Raw genomic sequence first — 25,622 nt, 5'->3', positions numbered from 1 at the left:
CATCGCTGCTTGCAGCTATATTTATTTATTTATATATATATATATATATATATATATATATATATATATATATATATATATAAAAAGCCGCCACCCCTTTGCCTTTCGGGTTCCTGTGCACGACGGGCAATAACGTAACCCCGCTTTGACTGTCGAGAAGAAGTCTGCTTTAGAGCTTGCATCAGTGTGAGTCTTTCTGCTCCCCTCCAAACACACACAGAAAAGGGGGGGGCTGTCTGTGTGTGTGCCCTCCCTCCGTCCCTCCCCACACACACACACACACACACACAGAGAATGGCAGGGGGAACTCTGTCAGAGAGAGACAAAACCACATTCAAACCAAAATATCTGACTTCCTGTTGGTCGGAGCTAATGACTGTAAATGAGAAAGTTGTCCGGATCGATAAGCACAATATACAGACCGAGTTTTGTGACTGTAGGTAAAAATAACCCACCCACTTTAGTCAAAAGTATCTTGAAAGTAACACACTTCCTGCTGCCAGTTGGTGGCGCTATAACTTTGACTCACAATAGTCACATCCATGTGATCGCCCTCTTACAACAAACACACTGCTGAAGTTTCATCAAGATCAATAAATGTATGAAGACGTTATAACACATTGTGTTTTTCTTTTCTCGCCATAACTTCGTTTCCTCGCCACGGCCAAACCGTTCGAGATATCAAAAATCCGTCCGCAATTTAGCGTCCTCAATGTCTTGACTTCATGCTGACCGAGTTTGGTGGCGATAGGATAATTTTTCTTGGACGAGTATATCAAATTCCAGGGGCATGCATTTTCATACAGCCCATAATAGCCGACTTCCTGTTGGACTGGCGTAAAACTTAGAGCACGAAAGTTGTTCGGCCCGATTAAATCTATATGTGTACCGAGTTTCATATTATTACATGCAAACGTGTTTGATATATGGACCAAGTTTTTCGGACCACGTTCAAGGGGGCGCTGTTGAGCTCCCCTGCCACGCCCGGGTACCAGCTTCAGCCCGGCCCTGATGGCCGCAGGTTCTGACCTGTGTGCAAAGTTTCAAGAGTTTTCGAGCACGTTAAGGGCCCCAAAAGTGCCCGAGAAGTCCCACACAGCAGAGAAAGGGTTAAAATAAAGCCCCCCTCCTCTCTCACACACACAGACACTGAGAGAGACTGGCAAAATTCCCATCAAATCACATTCAAACCAAAATATCTGACTTCCTGTTGGTCGGAGCTAATGACTGTAAATTAGAAAGTTGTCCGGCTCGGGGAGATAAATATAAATACCGATTTTTGTTACTGTAGGTAAAACTAATACCCCATTTTTGACTAAAGGTGGCGCTACTGAGCCCCTCCACCGCGCCCGTTTCTGAAACTTCACACATGCCTAGTACCTAATAAATGTGATATGCATGTTGAGTTTCATGCAATTTGAAGCATGTTAAGAGCCTCAAATGCACCCAAAAAGAATATAAAAGTTTAAAGCGTTGCCATGGCAACAGTATTTAAGATATCAATAATTCTTTCACAGGTCTACATCTGCCGTGTGTTTACATTATACACATAAAGTTTGAAGCAAATCGGGTAAAAATAAGAGGGTGAATTCAAAGCATTTTGAAAGTGACACACTTCCTGCTGCCAGTTGGTGGCGCTATAACTTTGACTCACAATAGTCACATCCATGTGATCGGCCTCTTACAACAAACACACTGCTGAAGTTTCATCAAGATCAGTTAATGTATGAGGATGTTATAACACACTTCCTGTTTCCAATATTCGCCATAAATTCGTTTCCTCGCCACGGCCAAATCGTTCGAGATATCAAAAATCCCCTGGCAATTTTTCATCCTCCATGTCTTGACTTCATGCACACCGAGTTTCGTGGTGATTGGTTGAATCGTCTAGGAGGAGTATTTTAAATTCCATTGCATGTGTTTTTTAAACTACGCCAAATAGCCGACTTCCTGTTGGGCTGGGGTAAAAAGTCAGAGCACGAAGGATATATGAACCGATGAGATCTATAAGTGTACCGAGTTTCATATTATTCCACGCAAGCGTGTTTGATTTATGGACCAAGTTTTCGGACCCCGTTCCAGGGGGCGCTGTCGAGCCCCCCTGCCACGCCCGGGTACCAGCTTCAGTCCGGCTCTAATGGCCGCGGGTTCTGACATTTGTGCAAAGTTTCAAGAGTTTTTGAGCACGTTAAGGCCCCCAAAAGTGCCCAAAAGGTAGTAATATAATAATAATAGTTAAGAAGAATAATCCTTTGGAAAACAATAGGGCCTTCGCCTTTTCAAGGCTTGGGCCCTAATAATAATAATAAAGAAGAAGAAGAAGAATAATAATCCTTAGAAAAACAATAGGGCCTTCGCCTTTTCAAGGCTTGGGCCCTAATAATAATCCTTTGGAAAACAATAGGGCCTTCGCCCTTTCAGGGCTTGGGCCCTAATTAGAACAATAACCAAATCTAACAATAAACAACTTATTGAAACCTTACTGCACCTGAAAAGAATATCACAAAAAAAGTCATTATAAATTATTAAAGTGAAGACCGAATATCAAACTGTTCAATAGGTGATACTGTGATACAAACACAGGTGATACAATAGGTGATACAAACTGACCAATAGGTGATACTGTGTCCAAATTGTAAATGCAACAAGTTTCATGCTTTAAAACCAAATAGTTAATTTCACACCCTCTTCAAGGCAATTTTACTACTTCTATGCCAATATACAGGCTTGTGGAATCCGAATGTCTCAAAAAAATGTTTTGCTACTGGAGTCTTTAGGGTCATGATGCCTGATGGCACTTTGATGTCCAGAGATATGGATTTTAAGCTGTGTGCTAGTTTTGCCAATGTAGCAAAGTCCACTTGGGCAAGTCTTACAAGAAATCATTCCTCGGATCTTAAATGTCTTCCCAGTTCGAGGATGATTAAAGGTTTGTGTTTTGTAAGTAAAATTTGATTCACTTTCTTTGTTTTTTGCCCTTTCGTTGAAATGCTATTGTTGAGATCATTATTTTACTGCGTGTATACATATTATATATATTTTTTTTTATCAGGTGATGTAGTCATGTTGTCTATCATGTGATGTCTATTAGGTCTGTACTAATTTAATTGTCTGACGAAGAGCCTTATGCTTCGAAACATCACACTTGGTTATAATGTGCAATAAATTATTTCTGTATTTATGGAGCTATGGTGTGCAAATTGTTTTCCTTTTGTACAAATGCAAAATGAAAACATCTCGGTTACTAACGTAACCTCGGTTCTCTCTAGAAGAGGGAATGAGTGTTGCGTAAACTTAGTTTACGCTACGGGAAAATCCCTTTTCTCGAGAATACTGAAGCCAAAAATTATCCATAATTTTGTATTATTTTAAAACGCATTTGCTGCAGCGAGCAGACCTAGGCGAAGCAGCTTGCGCTCCTATTGGCTGCTATGCGGCAACTTGCTGCAACCTATCGAGAGGCTTATGTCTTTATAAGCCAGATCCCGATAGGATGCACTTTGGTTTTTCATCGACTGAAGCGAAACCAGATCGTAGCACAAGCTTGGCAGGGTTACGCAACACTCGTTCCCTCTTCTAGAGAGAACCGAGGTTACGTTAGTAACCAAGACGTTCTCTTACGAGAGTACTCTCGTGTTGTACTCTCGGGAACCCAATGTAAAATGCCGTGCGTGCTAAGAATCGTCCACAACATTGTCCCAAGGGTATGTGGCCGGGGCTCATATGATAGGTGGGTAATATCACGGCCGACGAGAAGTGGGCCTAATGAAAATAACAGAAGGCAACATAGTCACCTAATGAATTAATAGGTGCTTAACACAGTATAACAGTCAGGATAGACCTTAGTCAGCCTGAACTGTAGAACGACAGCTGGACTGAGCACAGTCCACTCTGTACAGGAATGCTAAAAGCATTATACGCAGTCTGGTACCCAAATACCCAAAAGCGCTGATTCGTTTGATTACCTGTGATAACAACGTAATCGGGGGAAACACATAGAGCAGGCGGCTGGGCCAGTCGTGGGCCAGCGCATCCCTGTTCTTTGTAAAGAATATTGGGCAATGAGCGTTTTCTTTTGTATCGCGAAGAGGTCGACTTCTGCTCTGCCAAAGGTGTCCCACAGTGACTGGACTGCCTGAGGGTGAAGGGACCATTCCCCTAGGGGAACGTTGTCCCAGGAGAGCATGTCTGGACCCACGTTCAGACGGCCTGGCACATGCGCCGCTCTCAGCGAGCGCAGGTTGTGCTGAGATAACACGAGGAGGCGTTCTGCCAATGCATGAAGGTTCCGTGATCTGAGACTGCCCTGACGGTTTATGTAGGACTCCACCGACATGTTGTCCATGCAGACTATGTCGTGGTGGCCCTTTAAGAAGGGAAGAAAATACCCAAAAGGCCTAGCATCCTCTGAAAACTTTTGAGAGGAGTGACATTGCCAGCGTTGAATGATGTCGCCAGGCGCTGTATTCGCAGAACGCGCTGTGACGTAAGCCGACCTGTCATAGACACAGAGGCCAAATCTGTTCCCAGAAAAGAGATTTTCTGGCTGGGAGACAGCGAACTCTTGGTCCAATTGACCTTGAGACCCAAGCCTTCTAGATGGCTGAGTAGTAAAGCATTGTGTGTTATCAGTTCTATCTCTGACTGTGCTAGAATTAGCCAGTCGTCCAAATAGTTCAGTACTCGCATGCCCCGTTGTGTCAGGGGAGCGAGTGCCGCGTCCATGCACTTGTAAATGTACGAGGTGCTAAAGACAGGCCGAACGGAAGGACGGTGTACTGATAAGCCTGACCCTCAAAGGCGAATCTCAAGAAAGGCCTGTGACGGGGCACTATTTGTATCTGAAAATATGCATCCTTCAGATCCACTAAAATAATTCCCTCAGGCGAATTTGTGCAAGGATTTGTCTGGTCGTGAGCATTCTGAACGCTCGCTTCATAAGAGCTTTGTTCAGACGCCTAAGATCCAGAATGGGTCTGAGACCGCCATCCTTCTTGGGTACTAGGAAGTACCGGCTGTAGAAGCTCTATGCCAGAGGGACGGTTTCTATGGCCCATTTTTTCAGCAGTTTCGCTATCTCGGCTTGAAGTAGATCCGCTACTTCGCTTTTCACCGTAGTTTCGACCATGGCTCGAAAGCGCGGGGGTCTGCGAGCAAACTGCAGTGAATAGCCTTACTTTATAATGTTCAACACCCATTCTGACACGCCCGGGATAGTTTCCCATGCTTTTGCACGTATGGCTAGGGGTAGAATAGTATCTGGGCTCTGGTCGCTGTGTACTAGGGACCCGAAGACCCGGTGTATACAGTGTTTATATGGGGCGGCGCGCTGTGAACAGCGGCCGGCCGGTTCACACATAACACTCTTGTCACGGGGATTGGGGAGTGTTTTATTGAAGGGGGCCCTATATGTGTATATGACACAGGGCGTGCAGTGTTTATTAGTAAGTGCTTCTAACACTTGAAACACCATGGGTGTTTATTGATGGGAGCCCTAAGTGAGTGTGTGTCACTGAGCGGGCAGTGTTTATGAGTAGGGGTGAGCACTGAGCAGCGGGCACATTTCCTACATTTGAAACACACCGAAACACACCTACATTTAAAACCTGAGCCGATTTTATTGATGTGGGCCCTGAATGAGTGAGTGTCACTGAACGGGCCGTGCTTATGTGTAGGGGTGAGCACTGGGAAGTGGGCACAATTCCTACATTTATTACACTTTCAGCGTGAGCCGGACAAACAGACATAATGCTCTTTTTGAGATTTATCTGGGTCGCCGTGAAAACGGAGTTTGGGTACAGGCGAGCGGGTTGAATAACTGGCTCGTTGGCTGCAAAATACACTCCTCCAGTCACCTCTGCTGTGGGAACTGCGAGAGCGAAGTGTGCTGCCTTCGATGGCGGTCCGGCCGCAGCGGGACTTAACCATCGTCGTCTTCTTAATGTGGTCAGGAAGACTTTGGAGGCTCAGGATTCAGCGCAATCTTGGGCCTAGGTCCCCGGGTGGAGGCGGACTGCGGCGGCTCGAGGAGCGCGAGCACTGATGAAAGTCCCTGGGCTGACGGCGCTGTGAAGCTGGTGGCGGATGCTTTTTAGAGCAACCTGTCGCAGAACTCGAGCACCTGGGAATGAAGTGTTGCATGGCCTGCGACGTCTTCTGTACCTCTGAATAGCGCTCAGCAAAGCCTTTCACAGACGGGCCGAAGAGGCCGGAAGGAGACAAAGGCGTGTCGAGAAAGGTGGCTCTGTCGGCGTCCTTCATGTCTGACAGCGTGAGCCACCACAAGTGTCTCTCGGTGACGGTGAGGGACGCCATGATCCTCCCAATGGCCTGTGCAGCGGACTTGGTGGCAGAGCTAAGTCCGTGGTGCTTCTTAGATCCGTGAAGCTTTCAGGATCTGGGCCCGCCTCGTCCATAGAGCGGAGAAGGTGGGCCTGGTAAATCTGAAGCACAGCCATGGAGTAAAACGCTGAAGCGGCCTGACCGGTGGCGGCGTAGGCGTGACCTATGAGGGCCGAAGTAGTCCGGCAGGCTTTAGAGGGCAGAACGGCCTTAGACTGCCATCCGGCGGATGGCGGGCAAAGGTGCATCGCCACAGCTTCCTCGGCGGGAAGAATGGACTGGTAGCCTTTGTCTTTCGCGCCATCAACAGTGGAGAGCGTCGAAGAGACAAAAGTCCGTAGCCTGGCCGAAAATGGCGCCTTCCAACACTTAGATAGCTCCTTGTGCAGCTCAGGGAGGAAGGGAGCGGGCCTCAAGTGAGGCGTTGAGCGGCGTCCAGGGAGAAAACAGCCGTCAAACCTGTTGGGCGCGGGCTCTTTGGGCAGTGACCAATCAAGGCTGAGGTCCTACACGGCCTTAGTAAGGAGGCGGAGAAGTTCGGAGTCGACGCTGGCCCGTACTCCACTGGACTCTTGCAGCGAAGGGGCGGGGTCCTGTACGGGGCCCGGCCACTCTTCGCTCCCCGAAGTGAGAAGAGAGCAGCTGTCGCATTGTCCCCGTCAAACTCGTCGAGCTTGGTGGGAGCGGTGGCGGAACCCGGCGCTGACCATCCGTGAGCGAGGTGGGAGACTCAGGAAGCGATGCATGCGGGGATTCCACCGGCGTGCTCTTGCGAACAGAATCGCATTCCGGCGGTCTCTGCGAGCAACACTTTTTGCGGCACGGCCCGGAATAGAGAGGCGCGGAGACCACGTCAAAGATGGCTAGTCGAGCCTGCAGGGTCGATAAGTCATGGTGTTGCATTCAGGGCAGCCGCCCCGGGAAAGCGCGTGGTCTGCATGGTTACGTCCCAGGCAGGAAGCGCACAGAATGTGGCGGTCCCCGTCGCTGAGAGGGGCTCTACACGAACCGCATTTGGAAACACAAGGCATTTGAAACAACGCCTCGGCTCTTTTAGGAAGAAAGCGTGAGTGTCGCGGCGGCGAACACAGACAGAGCGTGAGTAAAGGATATGGGCGCCGGATGGTGCAGCAGGAATGGCGTCGAGAAGATGGCCGGCTTCTTCAGACACTTCGGCTCTGCGATGCAGATGGCTCGTCCCGCTGCAGTGCCTTTTCAACGGCGCAGGCTTCTTCCAGAGATCCAGCGATGTGTACACTTCGCTGAAGAGATGAAAAATCAAAGTGCATCCTATCGGGATATGCCTTATAAAGGCATAAGCCACGCCCCTTCTGGCGGGCCGTGACGACTGAGGGCGCCAGCACCCTCATTGGTGCTTACGTCACGGGCAGCCTCTCGACAGGTTGCAGCAAGTTGCCGCAGAGCAGCCAATAGGTGCGCGAGCTGCCTCGCCTAGGTCTGCTCGCTGTAGCGGATGCGTTTTAAAATAATACAAAATTAAGGATCATTTTTGGCTGCAGTATTCTCGAGAAAAGGGATTTTCTTGTAGCGTAAGCTAAGCTTACGCAACACGAGAGTACTCTCGTAAGAGAACTAGTAGAACAAGGGTCAATCGCGAGCAGAAACACATTAGGTTATATCGAGTAGTTACTTTGCTAGTAGCTAATAACTTCATATGGAACTGCACCAAAAAAAATCTGACTCTTTATTATGTAAGTGAAGTCAAAGATCTGCAAACCATCTACTAAAAAAAAATATTGTCACAGCTTTTACCATTGTTGAAGAGTTTATCTGCCTTTCCACTATCTCGGACAATCAGGTATAATTGTTTCGACCACTAGTGGCTTGGATTTAACTTTCAAATTGGTTGTGAATCAGCAGTTACCCTCCACTTTCAAATTACTGTCTATATATGCAATAATTCCCAGTAATTATAAAATGGTTATTTAGGACATAATTATTCATAACTGGCATTTTTACAGAAATAGTGTTGGAAAATTATTTAAGTTGGAAAATATTGGTAATGTTCACCTTGTGCTTATAGTTTTGAGTAGAATACACAGAAGGTCAAGCCACAAAAGATTTAATACTTTAGACCACCCTAAGCTCAAATAGCATCAGAATATTCCGCATATGCATTTGGTTGGAACTCTACGCAGATTCTGTACTACTCTCTGCATTGGAAATCCATGACTTCTGCTCTGTCATTTGTCAGAGGTAGTGAAAAGGCAGCTTTACTATCAGAAATTTATCTAGTAAGTTTTCAGAACGTGTTGCAACACATATTTATTTAAAAAATAAATATATATACATCAAATAATCTGCAAAATCATTTATTGGAACTTGTGAGAAATAAATATAAAGTTTTTTTTTTTTTTTAAATAGCATAAGTATTTATAGAGGGTAAACTAAATTATTTTGTCATTGGCAGTTATTATGTATGTGTTTTACTTTGTGTGTTAGTATAGATAACAACATGTTTCTGTTGCAGAGAAGAGAGTGAGAGCGTTCTGACGCTGAAAGGTCTCACTCCAACTGGCATGCTGCCCAGTGGCGTTCTATCTGGAGGCAAAGAGAAACTGCAGAATGGTAAGAAGCGCACTCACTCGTCTTGTGTTCAAGAATATGTAAATCACTTTAATATTTCTTTCCAAATCAGAGCTCTTTCCATGGCTGTTATTTTCACAGTATCAATCAGTACATTTATAGATGATTTACATCTTTCCCCATATTTCAGCTTAACACATGTAATGTACAAAAATGCACAGTCTGGTATGTTTATTCAGTGTATGCTCTTTGCACCCCCTGGTGGTTGTGTTGTAAAACTTATATTCTTTCCTCTTTGCTTCTTTTCCTTTGGCTTTTATCTCTCTTTCACTCTCTCTCTCTCTCTCTCTCTCTCTCTCCCTCTCCCTCTCTTTCCAATCTTTTTTCAAATATTGTCTCTTCTTCATTCTCCTGTCTCCCTAGAAACTGCAGGTATAATCAGTTGTGCAAGTATAATTCAGATCATCTGTTCTTAAGAAACATAGTTTCACTCTTTGCCACCATTTATTCAAAGGAGCCCCAAGTGAATCAACACAAATGCTTTTGTACAAGATCAAATCATGACTCAGGGAACATGTTCTCAGTGTACTTTTAACCTTAGATTCACTGTGTCCAGATTTAACACCGCTTTTGGTGGACAAGATATCTGTAAGGAATCTTAAAGATGTCTTAAAGATCAGAGAATTTGGCTGCCATTACCGGTAACTTAACAGCAAACCTAGCTAATGTATATGTATTAATTGCTTTATAAGAACAAGACTCTTAAAGGCCACAATATTAAAATGAAATTAGTTAATGGATGCAATTTGATTTCTCATATATTGAGACCAAATGTCTCAAAATGTGATAATATGTTAAAATATTACTGTTTTTACTGTATTTTTAATCAAATAAATGCAGTCTTAACACCACAATTTTGAACGGAACTGTAATTTCTGTTGAAACTAGAATTTGGAACAGTACAAATAGAAGTGCTTGTCCCTTTTTTCTCAAAAAAAAAACATGATTTGCTTATTGCTATTGAAAGTTGTTGGAGGTGGTATTAAAGGAAGAGGACAGTCTCACTCTAAAGAAAATTATTTATTTGACACAAATTTAGATATACAGAGTGATTGGTTATTAATATTTTTGTTCCAATTTCCAGAGAAAGTAAAAGACCAAATTTGTATTGTTAAATTTAATTTTATTTATTTTTATTTTTAAAAATCCACTTTTTGGAGTGCAGTATCATATAGACATGCTAACACATGAACTAAAAACACAAAGATGCTTTTGATTTCATGGGGTCTCCTTTAAAAATTTAAAATTACAGTGTTGTGATGCTGGACGTAGTGAATCAGAAAGGGAAGAATGTACCTAAAATAACACAATTAAAATTGTTAATGCTCTTTTGTCAGCATTACATAGAGGCATGAATAAATGTGTAATTTTAGCACATTGTCTAGTGATTCATTTTCTTCATTTAGTCTTATCTTATATCTGTAACATCATGCCCCTTTACACAGAATACCCAAAACTGACAAGATTTAAATTTAATTGGTCTTGTCTTTCACAAATCTACGCAGAAATCAAACGTCCTCTTGTCGTACTGGCATGTTCTGTCATGTGAAACTTAATTTTGAAAACATTTGATCCTATGCAGTAATTTCATTGCTTATATTTTCTTTTAGGTTTAGATTTAGTATTAAAAACCAGTTTTACTTAAACAATATAACATGTAAACCAAATTTAATACAAGTGGCCATGTTTGCATGTGGCTATCTGGTCTGGGAACATGACAGAGTATGGAAGTAAAATAATGCCAATTGTTTCTGAAATAAAAAAGCCTGTTGAATTGCACTACTTGAAAAAAATATGCATTGCATTAACCATGCTTGCATTTTAATGCATTGTATTTTTAGGGCTTGCATTTTTATGGGCTGAAATTCAACATGGTTGTATATTTAAGCTGTGAATATTTCAATTCAAAACATTTCAAACACATTTTCATTAATAAAATTCAATAATCCATATTCACCTTTCATAATTCACTTCCAAAATATTCAAACTGTTTAAAAAAACAACCTATAATATTCAACAGGCAATTTTCGGTCCATTTTATTTCGCTTTACAAATTCGCTTCCACAAATTCAGTGGTTCAAATTCAACAGTAAATTCAACATTGACATCCAGGAACTGCAGGAAAAGCAGTAGATTACAGAGCATAATCTCCATCTGCTGTTAATCAAGCTCACCAGCAGGAGGTGCAAGCGCGTGTTGTTGACGAAGACCAGAGCAACAGTTAGAGCAAGCCATTCATTCATAAAAACTGATTTATAGAAATGTAAGTGTATTTGTGATTAGTATGAGGGCTGTTTTTATGTTTAATTCAGTGTCTTCACTGTCCCTGTGTAGACTACATGCATCTTTCTCTACCGTGAACAAGATTCTAATGTTATTCTCTCGATGCTGATGTACAGAACAAATGTTACATTTGAGGTAGACATACATTTCTCTTGGTTGTTTAGTTGCCTTAACTTTATATCGCGGCGATGTGCTGCAGTACTAGGGTTTCCCTCAATAATTCAGGATTGCTGGACATATAAAACGCTTAGCCTAATGGACTAATACAGTGATATAAAAGACCAAACTCGCACCTTATTGACCATGTTGAATTTCAGCCCATAAAAATGCAAGCCCTAAAAATACAATGCATTAAAATGCAAGCATGGTTAATGCAATGCATATTTTTTTTCAAGAAATTCAATTCAACAGGCTTTTTTATTTCAAAAACATTTGCCATTATTTTACTTCCATACTAGAGACAGAGTGATGTCAGCGATGTTCTGCTACAGCATTGGTAGAATCACAACAGATGTCCAACCCTTGTACATGGACATCATTGTGCTTTTACTTTAATGTTGTGCCCCCATCACTGCTGATGTCTGTAGCGTTTAGCTTTTATGTGTTTTGTGTGTTTTGTGTGTTTTGTGTGTGTGTGTGTGTGTGTGTGTGTGTGTGTGTGTGTGTGTGTGTGTGTGTGTGTGTGTGTGTGTGTGTGTGTGTGTGTGTGTGTGTGTGTGTGTGTGTGTGTGTGTACTGTTCTGAACTTTTTAAAGTGTATTCTTGTAGTTTTATATGATTACTTGTGATGATTGTGCTAAGGTGAATGTAGATTGAGGTAAATTGAAAATCGTCATACACAATGCAAGTATGGTGGATTTTCTTGATTTGCAAGCTTACCGAACTTCAAAGAATGCCATTGTTTTTACCAAAAAACACAAAATCAAAGTCTTACAAGTGGCTTTAAAAAACCCTTGAACCCAGCTTTTGGGTCACTTCTTCCCCTTGCTTTGGTGTTGCCATTCGCAATAAATAATGAAATGTAGTTCTCCTGGTATATTATACAGATTTTAAACCAAAGCAATTGAAGACACAATCATTGATCTCCTTCATATCCCTTTGAGTGCTTTGACTGACCATTAAGTCTGATGTACTTTGGCTTTGTCATTAATTTTCAATTTATGTCATGTCTCCCAAACTCATATCTCATAGTGAGAGCCCAATCTCTGTGTCACATTGCCTCATTTGCAACTAACTACCCATCATTTGCCATGCTCTCTCTCTCTACCCTATTACTTCCCCCCCATCCTGGCCTTGTAGTGGGCCTAGTGTAATTATAATGATGTTGTGTGTCTATTTGGGCTCTTTTGCTGTTCATCTGACTGGACAAATGTAACCTGTTCTCACTCGTTTTGCAATCCCCCTTCTTCTTCTCTTCAGCTACTGTTGAGGCTATAGAGGCAGATGAAGGTAAATAGGTCTACAGCCCCTTCCCCTCTTTCTGTTGCATCTGTGCAACAGATAAAGGGTTCCACCGGGTTCATCCATGTCAATGTAGCTTGTGTAGTGTGTTGGGTGTTTGGCCAGATTACACTGTACTCTCAGTGTGCTGAGCAGAAGTAGGAAAAGAAAAGACGAAACACACACAAAAAAAGCTATGATTGTTTTAAAGGGGATCAAACCGTTCTTGAAGACAAAGGTTTTGTTGAAAAAGCTGTGATCAGTCAAATCACGGTAATATTATGCATCAGATTGAAAGCGCAATAGTTATATTTCAAAATATGTTCCAATTGACAATATTGGTGTATTAGCAATAAGAATATATTTTCTGCAAACACAGAGTGCTTAAATGTGGCACAAACACCATTTTGGCCTATTCACAAGTCTCATTAATGTAAAATTGCATTTGTACCTTAAAACTGTCTGGACCCCTGTAAAACAATGAGCTGATGTAGTTGTCTTTTGTTCTTGCACAAATTTTCCATTTAAATTGCTAAACATTAGCTCTAGACTCAAAACACTCACACATTTGTGGGTCTCCCTCAGTTAAAAAGAATAAAATCCTCAGCAAGAACAATGTCAGCTGCTTGCTAAATAGCAGGTTTGTAACTGCTATTTACATCCTAAGTGTTTTGTGGTTGTTCTTGAACATTTCTCCTAGAGGAAGAGGTGCCAACTGTGTTGATACTCTCATCCATATTTTTTTCTATTTGTGGTTACTCTGTGACTGTGTCTTGTCCTTGTGTTTCTTTCCGGCTAATAACCTATGTCTGACCTCTAGACAAATGTGTTCATTGTACATAGGAGACCCTCTGCTAAATAACTGGAAAGTTACACAATTCACAAAAAACTTTTTGATCTTTGTATTTCCCTGTACTGTAGTTCCCTGCATGTTTTCAACAGGTGTAAGATGTGGTTCCTTTTCGAGAGAACTCAACGTTGCATCAGAATGTTGACGCTATGGAAACACTTCTGCGTGACCGGTTTCTGAAGCATGTGAAATCAAGCTAATTCTATTGGCTGCCGGTAGTCATATGATGGGTGAAATGGCTCGTTGCATGACTCCAAATGGGAACATTTATCAGCTTCTTCGTCTTCAGGAATCGCTGTGTGTGCTTAGCACAGTTTAGCCTCACAGATCAGAAGAATCCTCTGAACAAACCTCTTATGGTCGTTTTCTCCTAGCCATTACTTCACTAAAGAGAGTAGGAGTTTTGCAGGCCCTGTCTGTTGCTTTCTCCTGCTTAGAGTTTGCTCAGTGTGGAGTCTAAACTATTCTACATCCTACAGTAGGCCTGATTGTGTTCCAATGGTACCTTCCTCAGTTCCACGATCAGTGGTTCTTCAGGCCTTCTGCCCTCCTCTTTTTCAATCTGCAGATCAGGAGAGGCTGAATATTTTATGCCCTTTTTGGGCCCTTAGTATTTATGTTCACCACTCCAGGCCAGTGGCGTAAATCAGAAAAACTGTTGTATGTTTTGGATCACGCAGCAGCTTCTAAGCAATCTTTAGCACACTAGATTGTGCAGGCTATTTCTGAGGCTTATGGGGTGCGTGGAATACCTTCAATATTCAATATTAGTTCTACGGGTTCTTAGGTTCTTGCTCTTTAAGTTTGTTACTTCCTTAGAGGGTATTGATGTTCCCATAGCATCAACATTCAACAGTGTTGCTTTCTCTTATAAGGGAACGTCTCTTGTTTTGACTATAACCCTGAGTATATTTTTGTTCCCTGAGTAGTGAACGAGAGCCTGTGTCTCGTTACCATAATTCATACATGCCTGAGTGACTTCCAGTGTTGGGCAAGCTACTTGGAAAATGTAGTGAGCTAAGCTGGCGGTTACTCTACATTTAAATTAAAATGTGGGAAATGTAGCAAGCTAAGCTACAGCAATATGGCAAAAGTAGCTTACTACATCTTAGCTATTTTTTATATATAATTTTTAAACATCATGTCAGTCAAACAGATAGGCAGGCATAATTTATCAGTTCAATTGTTTATTCACAAACTGTTCCAAACCAATTTGTTTTTATGATATGACGATAGTTTTTCTCAAATCAAGCTACAATGCTGCTGAAGTGACTCTCAGAGCAGCTGTGTAGATAAAGTTCATGCATTAATGTCCTCATATAGGCTGAAAACATTGCGAGTGTGATGCATGCCTCTGCATTGAGTGTGTGGAAGCCTAAATGAAACCGCGTGTTCATCAGAGACACGCAGAATATGCATGATTCCAATTTAAATACTCTTTATGCGAATATTTACATACACTAGTCTATATCGTGATTTTATTTAAATTTACTGACCTACTTTTCATCCGTTCCGATTCCGTTAATTATGCGTTATACAGTAAATTCCATTTTATATGCCTGGATTCCGCGATTCTGTCCGTGTTTTCTGCATCGCGGGAATGAAATATGGTCCTATGGTTGCCAACGAAGAAGTCATCGTCACTTACTGATTCAGGATCAGTGATACTTAGCAGTTGTACAGTATTTCCGATTTGAGCTTGAACTTTAGAAATGCCTGGGAAAATGTAGCTTGTGTGTAGTGTGGACGCTACCGCACTACTTGATCAAAAAAAGAGCTTCGCTACTGAAAAGCTATTTGATTCAGAAAACAGCGACGCTACCACCACGCTACTGAGAAATGTAGTTAAACTAGTAGCCGTGACACAACTGCCCAACACTGGTGTCGTCTTATCAGCCAATCAGAAGCTGATGATGTTCAATGCAGTTGCCATTTTAATGCTGCCACTATAAGGGTGCTTTCACACTGGCAGTTTAGTTTGGAACGGAGCACGGTTCGCATAAATAATAGCTAATGTGAACGCTGTCATGCAGACCCGGGTGCGCACTGGGGTACCGAACCCGAGACTACCTGGAGGAGGTGGTCTGAGTTCGGTTGCTCCCGAACCGTGCCGCGGTTCGTGTGAATGTGAAAGCAACACGGATGCGCGCTTGTTCAGGAAGTAAAGTGACCTGCGCATGCGTTTTAGCTGATTATTATGCATTTAGTTAAATAAACCGCATGTAAGGGATGATAGTGTTGATGATTTACCTTGGATAAGACGAGCGAGAGTGAGCCTGGAGTGTATTCGCGCATAGCACGTGGAATCAGGGCAACACATTTGGAAATTCACTGTGTCTCCTCAAAAGAGTCAGTTTGCAAGCAGCAGAAGGCCACCTTATGCGACACACGCACAGTAAACCTGTGTTGTTCACTCAGCTGCACATAATAGCCCCGAATTAATAAAAAACACAATATATTGACCCACGTTCTGTTTTCTATCATGCGCCGTGCTTGTTTGCGATGACGTAATATGCACGCAAACGCACCAGGGTTTGATAGAATCAAGTTGAGTGTGAAACCGCTGCGGGGGGAGCCGGGAACAATCGCGCTCGGGCTGCAGCAAACTAGTCCAGTGTGAAGTCATTTTACGTCATATGACTACCGGCAGTCAATAGAATCAGTGTGATTTCACATATGCTTCAGCGAACGGTCATAAGGAAGCGTTCCTATAGGGCCTATTTACACCTGTCCACTTCATGCGTTTTCTCAGATCGGATAGCTATCAGATCGTGTAAAGACGGTTGTAAATTGTCGATCTCTCAAGCCACATCAGGAGGTGGTCTGGGCCGCATTCCAGATGAAACTGGGCAAGTCTAAATGCATCTGACCACATATTTAAATTTTACTCATCGCAAAATGTTAGAAAATAAACGTGTGAGAGCGTGTTATAAGCTATATGACATATTATAGCCAGATATTACGGCGCTACCGCAACACGCATCGCTGCAGATGAATCTGTGTATCTCTTCAGCAAGCCGATGCGCAAACTGCCGCGAATAAAACAGAAAGTAAGTCACAGATGCTCAAAACACAATCATCTTCATTAAAAGTAGTGAGACTAAATGGTTTGATGCCGGTCTCTCTTCTATTGCGGTCTTTGATCTTGAAATTAGCTGATGATAAATAAAATGCAGTTTATCTTTCATCTGTTGCATTCGCTGACGTGAACTCTGTTAAATTCACAGGAATTGAAGATCGGATTTATATCCGTTTTGCGAAGACAAATTTACGTGGGCAAGTGTAAACAGAACTGATTTAACAAATCAGATAGCTATCCGATCAGGAAGAACGCATTAAATGACCAGGTGTAAACAGGCCAATAGTGCCAACATTCTGATGCAGCGTTTCGTTCCCTACTCAGGAAACCAGGCTTATAGTCATAATAAGACGTTAGCTTAGTACCAAGTTCCTTGTTAGTGTATATTTGCTAAGTCAGTTATTTATGTTGTGTCTTTTTTGTCTTTTATCAAGAGTTTTTATTTGGTTATTCAAATGGTTTCAGCCTCTAGCTTTTAATTTATACATCCTCCTTGAACTTTTGTTTTTGAGAGTGGTGGGAAGCTCTGTTCTAGATAGCCAGTGAATGCTCAGGTTTGTGGAGGATATCTTGAAAACGTTCAGTGCCTCATTTAGTGACGCAAAGAATGCTACTTCATTCGAAGGCCCTCCAGAACCGAGACCACCCAGCACTGCCCCAGTAGTCCTACAATTGGTGACCAGTGTGGATATTTTGTTTTCTCTTCATATATCTTATATATTATAACACCTTGCTTCAAGTACTTTGGGCAAGAAGTTTTGCTTTTTCTCAATATTGGTCTCTCTATGTGACATAGACATTGTGTGTGTATATATGATTTGTGAAGTATTCATATGCACAATGTAGTATACTGAATGTTGAATTAGAGTTATAAAATCTCACACTTTTTGTTAAGAATTTTTTTGAAAATTGCAACTTGGCTTGAGTGACATTGTCATTGGCTTACATATTATTACAGTTCAACTTTGAACAAGTACTATGTGAACTTCAAGCAGTTAAATTGCAAGATAAACTAAGGAGTGTGTACTTGTTGAACCATCTTTCTTCTTTTCTGCTACAGCAATCAAAGGTTTCTCACCTCAGCACAAGATCAGCAGCTTCGCAGAGGCTAAAGGGCTGGACCGCATCAATGAACGAATGCCACCCCGCCGAACCGCCATGTCCTTTGACGCTAGCCTCAACTCTCTCAATAAGGCTTTGTCGTCCGAGACCAACGGCACTGAGGGCAAGGCCAGCAGTGGCAGCGACAATATCCAGTGATCCTGCATCAATCCCGCACGGTCGCCGCAGCGATTAAGCCCCTCCCAATCTTTTTCCATGCCATATATGATGGAGGGAAAGGAAGGATTTGGAGTGTAGAGTTAGAGGAAAGGAAAAAAGGAAGGAATGAAGAAGGACAAGAGAGATAAAGGAGAGAGGAGGTGAGGGGGAGAACAGCATTTCAAACATAATTCAGAGTGACACATTGGATATGCCTTTAATTTTATTTTATTTTATTTTTGGAGGGTGGGGCATAAAAACTATAAAAAGTTGTTGTGGGAGAGGGGATTATCTGGGTTTCGGCATAAAGAATTACAGCAGGTGTCAGAGATCTTATGTGAAAAGGCTATAAGATTTTTGTTTGTTTCTCTTTTTGTGTGTGTAACTTCTTACTAAATATTGTACGTTTACAAAAATACAGCACTAAAAATGGACAGAACGTAAAAAAAAGTTTTTAACAAAAAGGGTGTACAAACTAAGTAAGGATAATTTATTGATACATTTTTTGCTACTCTTATAAACTAGCTCTATAGTAAATTAGGCAGTCTTAAAAGAATGTTGCAACATTGTTATAATGCCAAAAATGGAACGTTTTATGGTTTTGTACAGATTATGCTTACCTCAGGTTTCTTTGGTGTGTGCTTGGATCCTAATTTTTGTGTAATTGCAAGCTAGCTTGCTGAATATGGATTTTCTTGGAGTTAAAAACTGGAATTTACATTTATCATTTTGCATATATGTCTTTGTTTTCATTTGGGTAAATCTGGGGGTAGATTTATTGTGGCTTGCTGGAAAATGTGTGTTTTTTTCTGCTTTTCAAACAATGAGATCAAACAAAAAAAATATATTAAGCACCTATGTTCTGTAAAAAAAAAAAAGAATGAGAAGTAAAGTGAGAGAAAAGGGTGATTGATCTGCCTATGCATGTTTTATAAGACTTAACTAAGAAAATGTTAACCTTGGCTGCCAAGGCCTGTTTTTACCTGTAGTGACCTTAGTGGACAAGTCCTGGAAATGTACCGCCATTCTTAGCTATTACGCTTTGAAAAGCTTCAGGCCTTTAACTTGTTTTGTAATCAAAGCATCTACTCTTAAAATGGATGAGGAATCATGGTTTTAAACAAATGCTTGCATGTAGACCAGTAGTCTGAATTAGCATGTTTAGGTGTCACGTAAACTAAGTTTGTGCTTCTCTAATGTCAAACTTAAAATGCATGATAGCTGTTAGGTTTAGGTTATTTATTTTCTTTCTCTTTCTTTTTTTTTTGTAAAGTTGCCACAGACAAAAGTGTAATTTGCATATTATTATTATAATTAATTCTGCTTTGTATATCAGTTTATTACTACTAAATACTTAACCAAAAAAGAAACTCCTTTTTTTTTTTTTTTTTTTTTTACAAATGCTTAAGTGCCCAAGTAATTCACTACACAAAATGAAGCCTTGCTTTTATAATTTAACTTTCAAACTGTTGGCAGGTGACGCATGCACTCGCAACTATGAAAAAAAGGTATTTTATATTACTGTTCAATAAAATTGTGCATGAAATTCAGTCTTGTCAACAGCTTGTGTGAGTTTTTTGACTTGGAATGAATAGCATATGATTGTGGACATTCTTGGTACTTTTGCCATGAAAGCATATCTATAATATAGTTAAACTAATATTTAGCAGACTTTTGCCCAGAGAAAAATAAAAATTTTACTGCTGATTTTTGATATTGGTCTTGAGTTTCCAGCAACAACAAAAGATTAAATCATATACATAGAAATATTAATAATGCATTTATGTGATGGATTTTGCATCTGCCAAACAGAAGCAACTTTGGCTCAGGGTCCACAAAAACACTCCGAAGGCTGGAAGCCATGAATATTGGACAAGGAATAACAACCAAATAGGAAATGAGCACTTGGCAGCCCCATGGCCATAAGGCGTTTCCCTCGGAGGACATGATTAAGTTCTTTGATAAAAATCTGGCAACACAAGAGGGTGCATTTCAAGCCATTGTGAAAACACCTTTGCTGAATTGGAGGAAAGGAAGTTTATGTGAGGTAGTGCAGTCTGTTTCCTTTAAAAAACAATTGCTGAACGTAACATCAGTGGATGTGATTTTAATTTTCAGTCATTAAAATTTTTTATTAATAAATGGCATCAAGTAAGGCATGTAATGTGAGTTCATGGGAGCCTGACCTTGGATTATCTCTCATCTGAAAGGTGTTGTGAAAATATTAATACTGATGATATGCTTTGGACTCCTTTTTGTATCAAATGAATTCAGGCTTTGCAAGAACATCAACTGTTTACTCCGGAGGAGTATGTTTTTGAATTTCCCTTTCCTGTATATTTTTGTGAGGCACAATAGAGTAGGAAGGAAATAGATTCTCACATCCTGTTTTGGGATAAAATGGAATTAAGCAAAGTTCTGCTAATGAGCCGACCTTGTCTTCCTAGGATTGCTGATGTGGCCATTTAATAGATTAAATGGATGGTTGTAATTTCAATCTTTGTCAATTAACATTAATTTATTTATTTCCTATTTATTTATTTTTTGTTTTGATTGGTTTGATTTAACAGTAAATTAGAGAGTATTTTAAGCATTATGACACTAACAATCGTGCTTTTTGCAAATACCAGCAGGTAATCAAGTACAACCCAACCAGCACAGTACTGAGAAGGCATCATTGGCCATACATTTTCATAAGGGCAAGAAGTCTACAAGATATAAAGCAATGAGTAAAATGTGTTCTAATGAAAAACCTGGCTTGCAGATATTTTAAGAGCTGCACAAGAGATAACAATGGCATAGACAAAATCATTAAGAGTCTGATGAACTGTAGGAAATAAACAATTAGTAATTCAGGTTAAAAAAAAAATTTAAGTTAAGGTAGTTTGACTTCCCGTTGCTGTTTAAATTAGAACATTCTGTCAAACTGATATGGTTACAGGTGCTTAAAGGCACAATATGTAAGGCACAATATGTAAGATATTTAGATTAAAATATCCAAAAACCACTAGAACAGTGTGTTATATATTTTGTTGACTTGTGTACTTATTATCCCAGATGTTTCCAAAAATCTTTAAATCCAGAGAAATAAGCTATTTTACGGCGAGAACTCCCTGCGCATCCATGCAGCCTAGCGTGGATATCATTGATTCAAGATTTTAAGTACAACATAATTTGAGAGTTTATTATTATTCAAGGGGAATCAGAATGCCAAATCCTGACTGGGCGAGAGGAGGGTAATTAGTAGGGGTGTGACGAGATCTTGCGAGACTAAAATGTGACGAGATTTCTCGTCGAGTGAAAAGCTGTCTCGCGATATCGCCATGATTAGCATAGAATATGCCTTAGCTACATTCACATTACATTACGTTGTACACCGCGGCACCGGCCGCCTCCACTGTCTTTTTGCTATTGTAAACGTCTACTCTGCTCATCCAGCACAAGTTGCCGTCGCACATAGAGTGTGACAGTGCAGCAGGAATCAGTTCACTGATTGTGTTACGATGGCGGAGGATTTGTTGCGCAACTGAGAGTCGATCTGAGATGTCTTAGGGCGGTTCACACAGAACGTGTTTTTCCATTCCAGTGCGGTACTTTTCCATTATTTTTCTATGTAAACGCGCTAGACGGATGTGTAACCTTGCGCTCGCGTCTTGCATCTTTTGCAGCGTCTCGCGCATGACACAGCATTCTAAAAACACGGCGCTCAAGTTAAAATCAGTTCCCCCATTCTACTGCCAGCGTATCGCATTTTACAAAGCAAAAACGCATTCTGTGTGAATGGCCCCTTATCTTGTAGAACGCGCGTTCAGCACCGCCACTACGGAGTGAAAATGAAAGTAAAACACGATGCGCGCAAATTAGACTGCATACAATAGCCCGTCTCCCAATATCAAACCTATCTCTGGACGTTGTAGTTGTGGCTCTGGTCTCTGTTTGCACTTTGAATACAGAGAGAGTTGGCCTACTTTGATTATGGTTGCACTTGCACTTAATTAGCGTTTGCACTAATAAGAAAAACGGTTGTTTTATGCTGTTTTTATTTATATTTTCAATTTGTGGAAAGTAGTTTCATTTGGAGGTCACACACAGCCTCAATCAGAAGTTCTGGAAGCTCATAATGTACAGTAAGGTCTGAAGAGACTCGTGTGAAATCATACTTGAGAGAAGCAGTCAGTTGAGTTTGTGGTAAAACCTATACATTGCTTCTATATTGTTGTATTTCAATGTATTTGATAATTCATACTCATAAAGTAGAACTGAAATGACATTCATTATTTAGTTAAAACATTTCAAAATCCACCTGCAGACTTTTTCCAGTCATGAATTTTGTCATTGAGGATTTCTATCAAATATTGTGCAAAAATCTCGTCTCGTCTCGTTCTTGTGAACCCAATCTCGTGTCTCGTCTTGTCTCGTGAGATAAGGGTCTCGTCACACCCCTAGTAATAAGCTCCTGAGAAACGCGATAGCTGCTGATAACACTGGAGGAGCTTACATACAGTGATAGGCATCGTATTCCTATAGGTAAACGTGGATCAGCTGAGAGTCAGCTGATGCGAGGTTGACTAACGTGACCTGCCAGAACTGACGCTACGCTTGATTTTTACCATGCCTCAGAGAAAAACACTATTTTGTCAAGTGGCTAACATAGCATAACCAGATTGTATGCCATTTAGCAACACAAACCATCCAGCATTTATTAATATCATGTTCTAATATTGATCTAGCTTACTGCAGTGTGCAACAAGTCTCAGAGCAGCCGGGGAGCGAACGCAAAGAGTAACATTGTAACAATTTTCAACACACAAATGTAAATGATAAAACAGCGCTGCGTTACCCCACAAACGCAGACCTGAAGAAGCGGAAGCGTCTGGGCATAATAAAAGTTCTGCTGCTCTTGAGCCGTGTCTCATGCCCGTCTCTCATTAGCAATCCCTCCTGCGGCCTCGTTCCGCTTCCACAGCACTCGCTCCTGCTCTGCTTCATACTACAGTAACTCTAATAATCTCATCCATGAATATAATTTCTGCCCAAGTCCCGTCGGATTTTTTTCCATCGGCTGTGAAGTGAAGACAACAACTCCCATGATTCCGCTCTCATATAATTTACATCACGCTACGCCTTTGTTTTGAATAAGTGACCTCTAGCGGCGAAAAACTACATATTGTGCCTTTAAATAATATAAAATACAACATGTATTATATGAAAACAAGTCATTGTTAACTAGGCTATTACTTCATTACAGTTTTGTATCAACCAACTTGTCATGTGTGGATACCATTTTTGCAAAAAATAAATCAGTAAACAAACAAACAAATAAAAAAACTGCATGAGGGAGCATGCCCTGGGACCCCGCTAAAATGGTCAACGCTTCATAATTCTATTCACAAATAAATATTGATCAACACACATACAAGCTCAACCTGCTTGCTTGACGCCTGAGAATGAATATTGAGCTTCTAAGAGACATATTTGACATATTATTTCAAATATTTAATGAGCTTGATATATGTGTGTTGTGTTAATTAATGTTTGTATGTGAATAAAAGCCTAAATTGAATCTAACCTGACAAAATCCACAAAGGTTCCAAACAAGGTCAACGTAGAATGAACTGTAGTGGCGTTTCGTCCCTGAATAAATCAGTGTGTTTGAACGAATCAGCTGGAACATGCTAAATAAAATTTACAGAATCAGTAAAAAGTCCCAGTGGTTTTGGTCAGTATGCACTGTTGGAACTCAGCCAATCAGATTTAAGGAACATCAACTAATTCTGTTGTATAATAGTGTTTTGTGTGACAAAGTTTGAGCAAGAGAGATAATAAGGTTTGAAAGCTACACTCTAATGGAAGATTTTCAGTGAATAACTACTTCAAATTTGTTGTGGTCACAGAGCTTTTAACGTTTTATAAGTTGCAAAATTAAAATGTATTGCAGAAATTATTAGATATGTTTAACAGCTTCAAGCTAAAATTGTAGCAAAATTATAATTTAAATGTTATTTTTTTTAATTGGATATAAACTCACATTTAAGACACTAGCGAATGCATGTAGCAAAATTCAATGTGGGATTGAAAATGCAATACGAGCCGATCAATCATTGTGTCAAGGCGGGGCCAGTGCTGTGTTTAAATCCTGTTCTCTATTTTTAAAGATTTAAATCCATAAGTAAGCCAACAGTGCCGGATGTTACATAATTGGCAGAAGGTGCAACACACTTCAATTCTTACTCTTCACCTTTATAGCTAACAACATATGGACTACAGCGCCATCTCCTGGCAAGTACACAAACACAACATTCCACCGTTACATAAAACATTCAATTCCACTAAAATACATTTGATGCAACATGCAAATCCAATACGATAGTTACATCTAATTAAATGGATTTAACAATACATTCTATATTCTGTAACCATACATATTGGAACAATAATGAATCTCATTTAGTACAAAGTAATCAATTACTTTAGTACTAAGTGACATAGTCCTGCAACCAACGCGGAGGGTGTTTTACTCGTGATGAAGACCTTAAAGGAACAGATCTAGAGGCAGTTTGAGTTGGTAAGTTCACAGCTTAACTTTTAGGGAACAAAGTTGGACTGTCAAGGAACAGACTTTAGGGGCAAGTATACAATAATACTTAATGACATCCTCCATAGGTGCAAAAGCTGGAGAAAGATAAGACACATAACGTATCGTCGACGTGACGACGTAATTGGATCGCCTCGAGAGACCAATCTACTTAGAGAATATTAAAACGAGCCAATGCACATTGGCATGCGATAATTGTATCAGCTGCTCTGCTTGCAGCGCGAGCATATATAAGAGCAGCAGGTGCGTCACATATTCTCTTTCACTTTGGAGCCGAGCGGTTCTACTGTTCCTGCTCTCTACAATCTCCTGACAGTGTTAAACTTCAAAAGAAGAAAACAAGTCTGCTCTTCAGGAGAATGTCTCTTCAAAACTGGTGTTGGTGTTACAGCGCAGACAGCGCTGACCACAATCTCACAGAGAGCCAGCAAAACAGCTGTTTTCACAGCTAAGAATGTTGCGCCTTCAATGAGAATGTCACACATCAGGCTTGCACTATCGTCCTGTTTGTGTAGCCGTGGTCATCCCTGGGTGCTTCAGCATCAGAGAGAGCAGTTTTTCCTGAATGAGCATATACTGTTTGACACTGCGTCTTTTTCAAGACATCATTCAAACCATGTGTTTCTGGATGCAGTGGTTTCCTAACCTTGTGTGACGCTACGATCACTGTTTCACATGCCTGGGCTTAAGTGGGCTGAAACTGCGTTCATGGGTGCTTCAGTTGTTACACTCTGGAAATGAAGATGAGGCCGAGCTCCCACTATAATGGTGTGCATGCTCATGCTGAATCAGATTCAGACTTGACGGCCATGCTTTCCCGGGTTACACTGGGGGCGCAGTGCGACACATAATCGCCTTGCCCCGCCCCCGTACCTTCTCGGATGTGTGTGAAAAACTTTTTGCAATATGGAAGTATTTTGGTGCTAATTTTTTGGTGCTAATATGGTAAGCCAAAAGCTGCAGAAAGTTTTTCCTCTCTCACTACCCTCAATGGTGGGGCGGCAGTGCTACTGCAGAGTGCCTCTTCCCTGCATGTGATAGCCACCCTGCAAAAAAAAAACTGTCACAATGCATGAGGGTAGTTCTGAGTTGGGGTTGAGCTGCGCCTGGTGACTGACCTTGTTTAAAGTCACAGCGCTGACCCTCGGCCAGATTATGTCCACCTT

The 25,622-nt window shown here is 41.1% G+C and overlaps 1 protein-coding gene across 8 annotated transcripts in view; it reads left to right on the top strand.

Annotated features, from left to right (window-relative positions):
• LOC306993670 (protein phosphatase 3 catalytic subunit alpha) overlaps positions 1 to 19,411 on the top strand; it is a 165,447-nt gene extending 146,036 nt beyond the window's left edge. For 4 of the 8 annotated variants that reach the window (XM_079603643.1, XM_079603641.1, XM_079603640.1 and 1 more), the window contains 3 exons: positions 8,834 to 8,931; positions 12,652 to 12,681; positions 17,662 to 19,411. In XM_079603643.1, the coding sequence (XP_079459769.1) occupies positions 8,834 to 8,931; positions 12,652 to 12,681; positions 17,662 to 17,861 (328 nt within the window). In that variant the 3' untranslated portion in view covers positions 17,862 to 19,411. The remainder of the gene's footprint in view (positions 1 to 8,833; positions 8,932 to 12,651; positions 12,682 to 17,661) is intronic. The other 4 variants (XM_079603645.1, XM_079603646.1, XM_079603644.1 and 1 more) reach the window with 1 other exon arrangement.
• Positions 19,412 to 25,622: the final 6,211 nt, after the last annotated feature.

The sequence above is a fragment of the Phoxinus phoxinus genome, assembly GCF_949152265.1.
Source record: "Phoxinus phoxinus genome assembly, chromosome: 2".
NCBI classification, from domain to species: Eukaryota; Metazoa; Chordata; class Actinopteri; order Cypriniformes; family Leuciscidae; genus Phoxinus; species Phoxinus phoxinus.
This window is presented reverse-complemented; position numbering and strand designations above follow the sequence as displayed.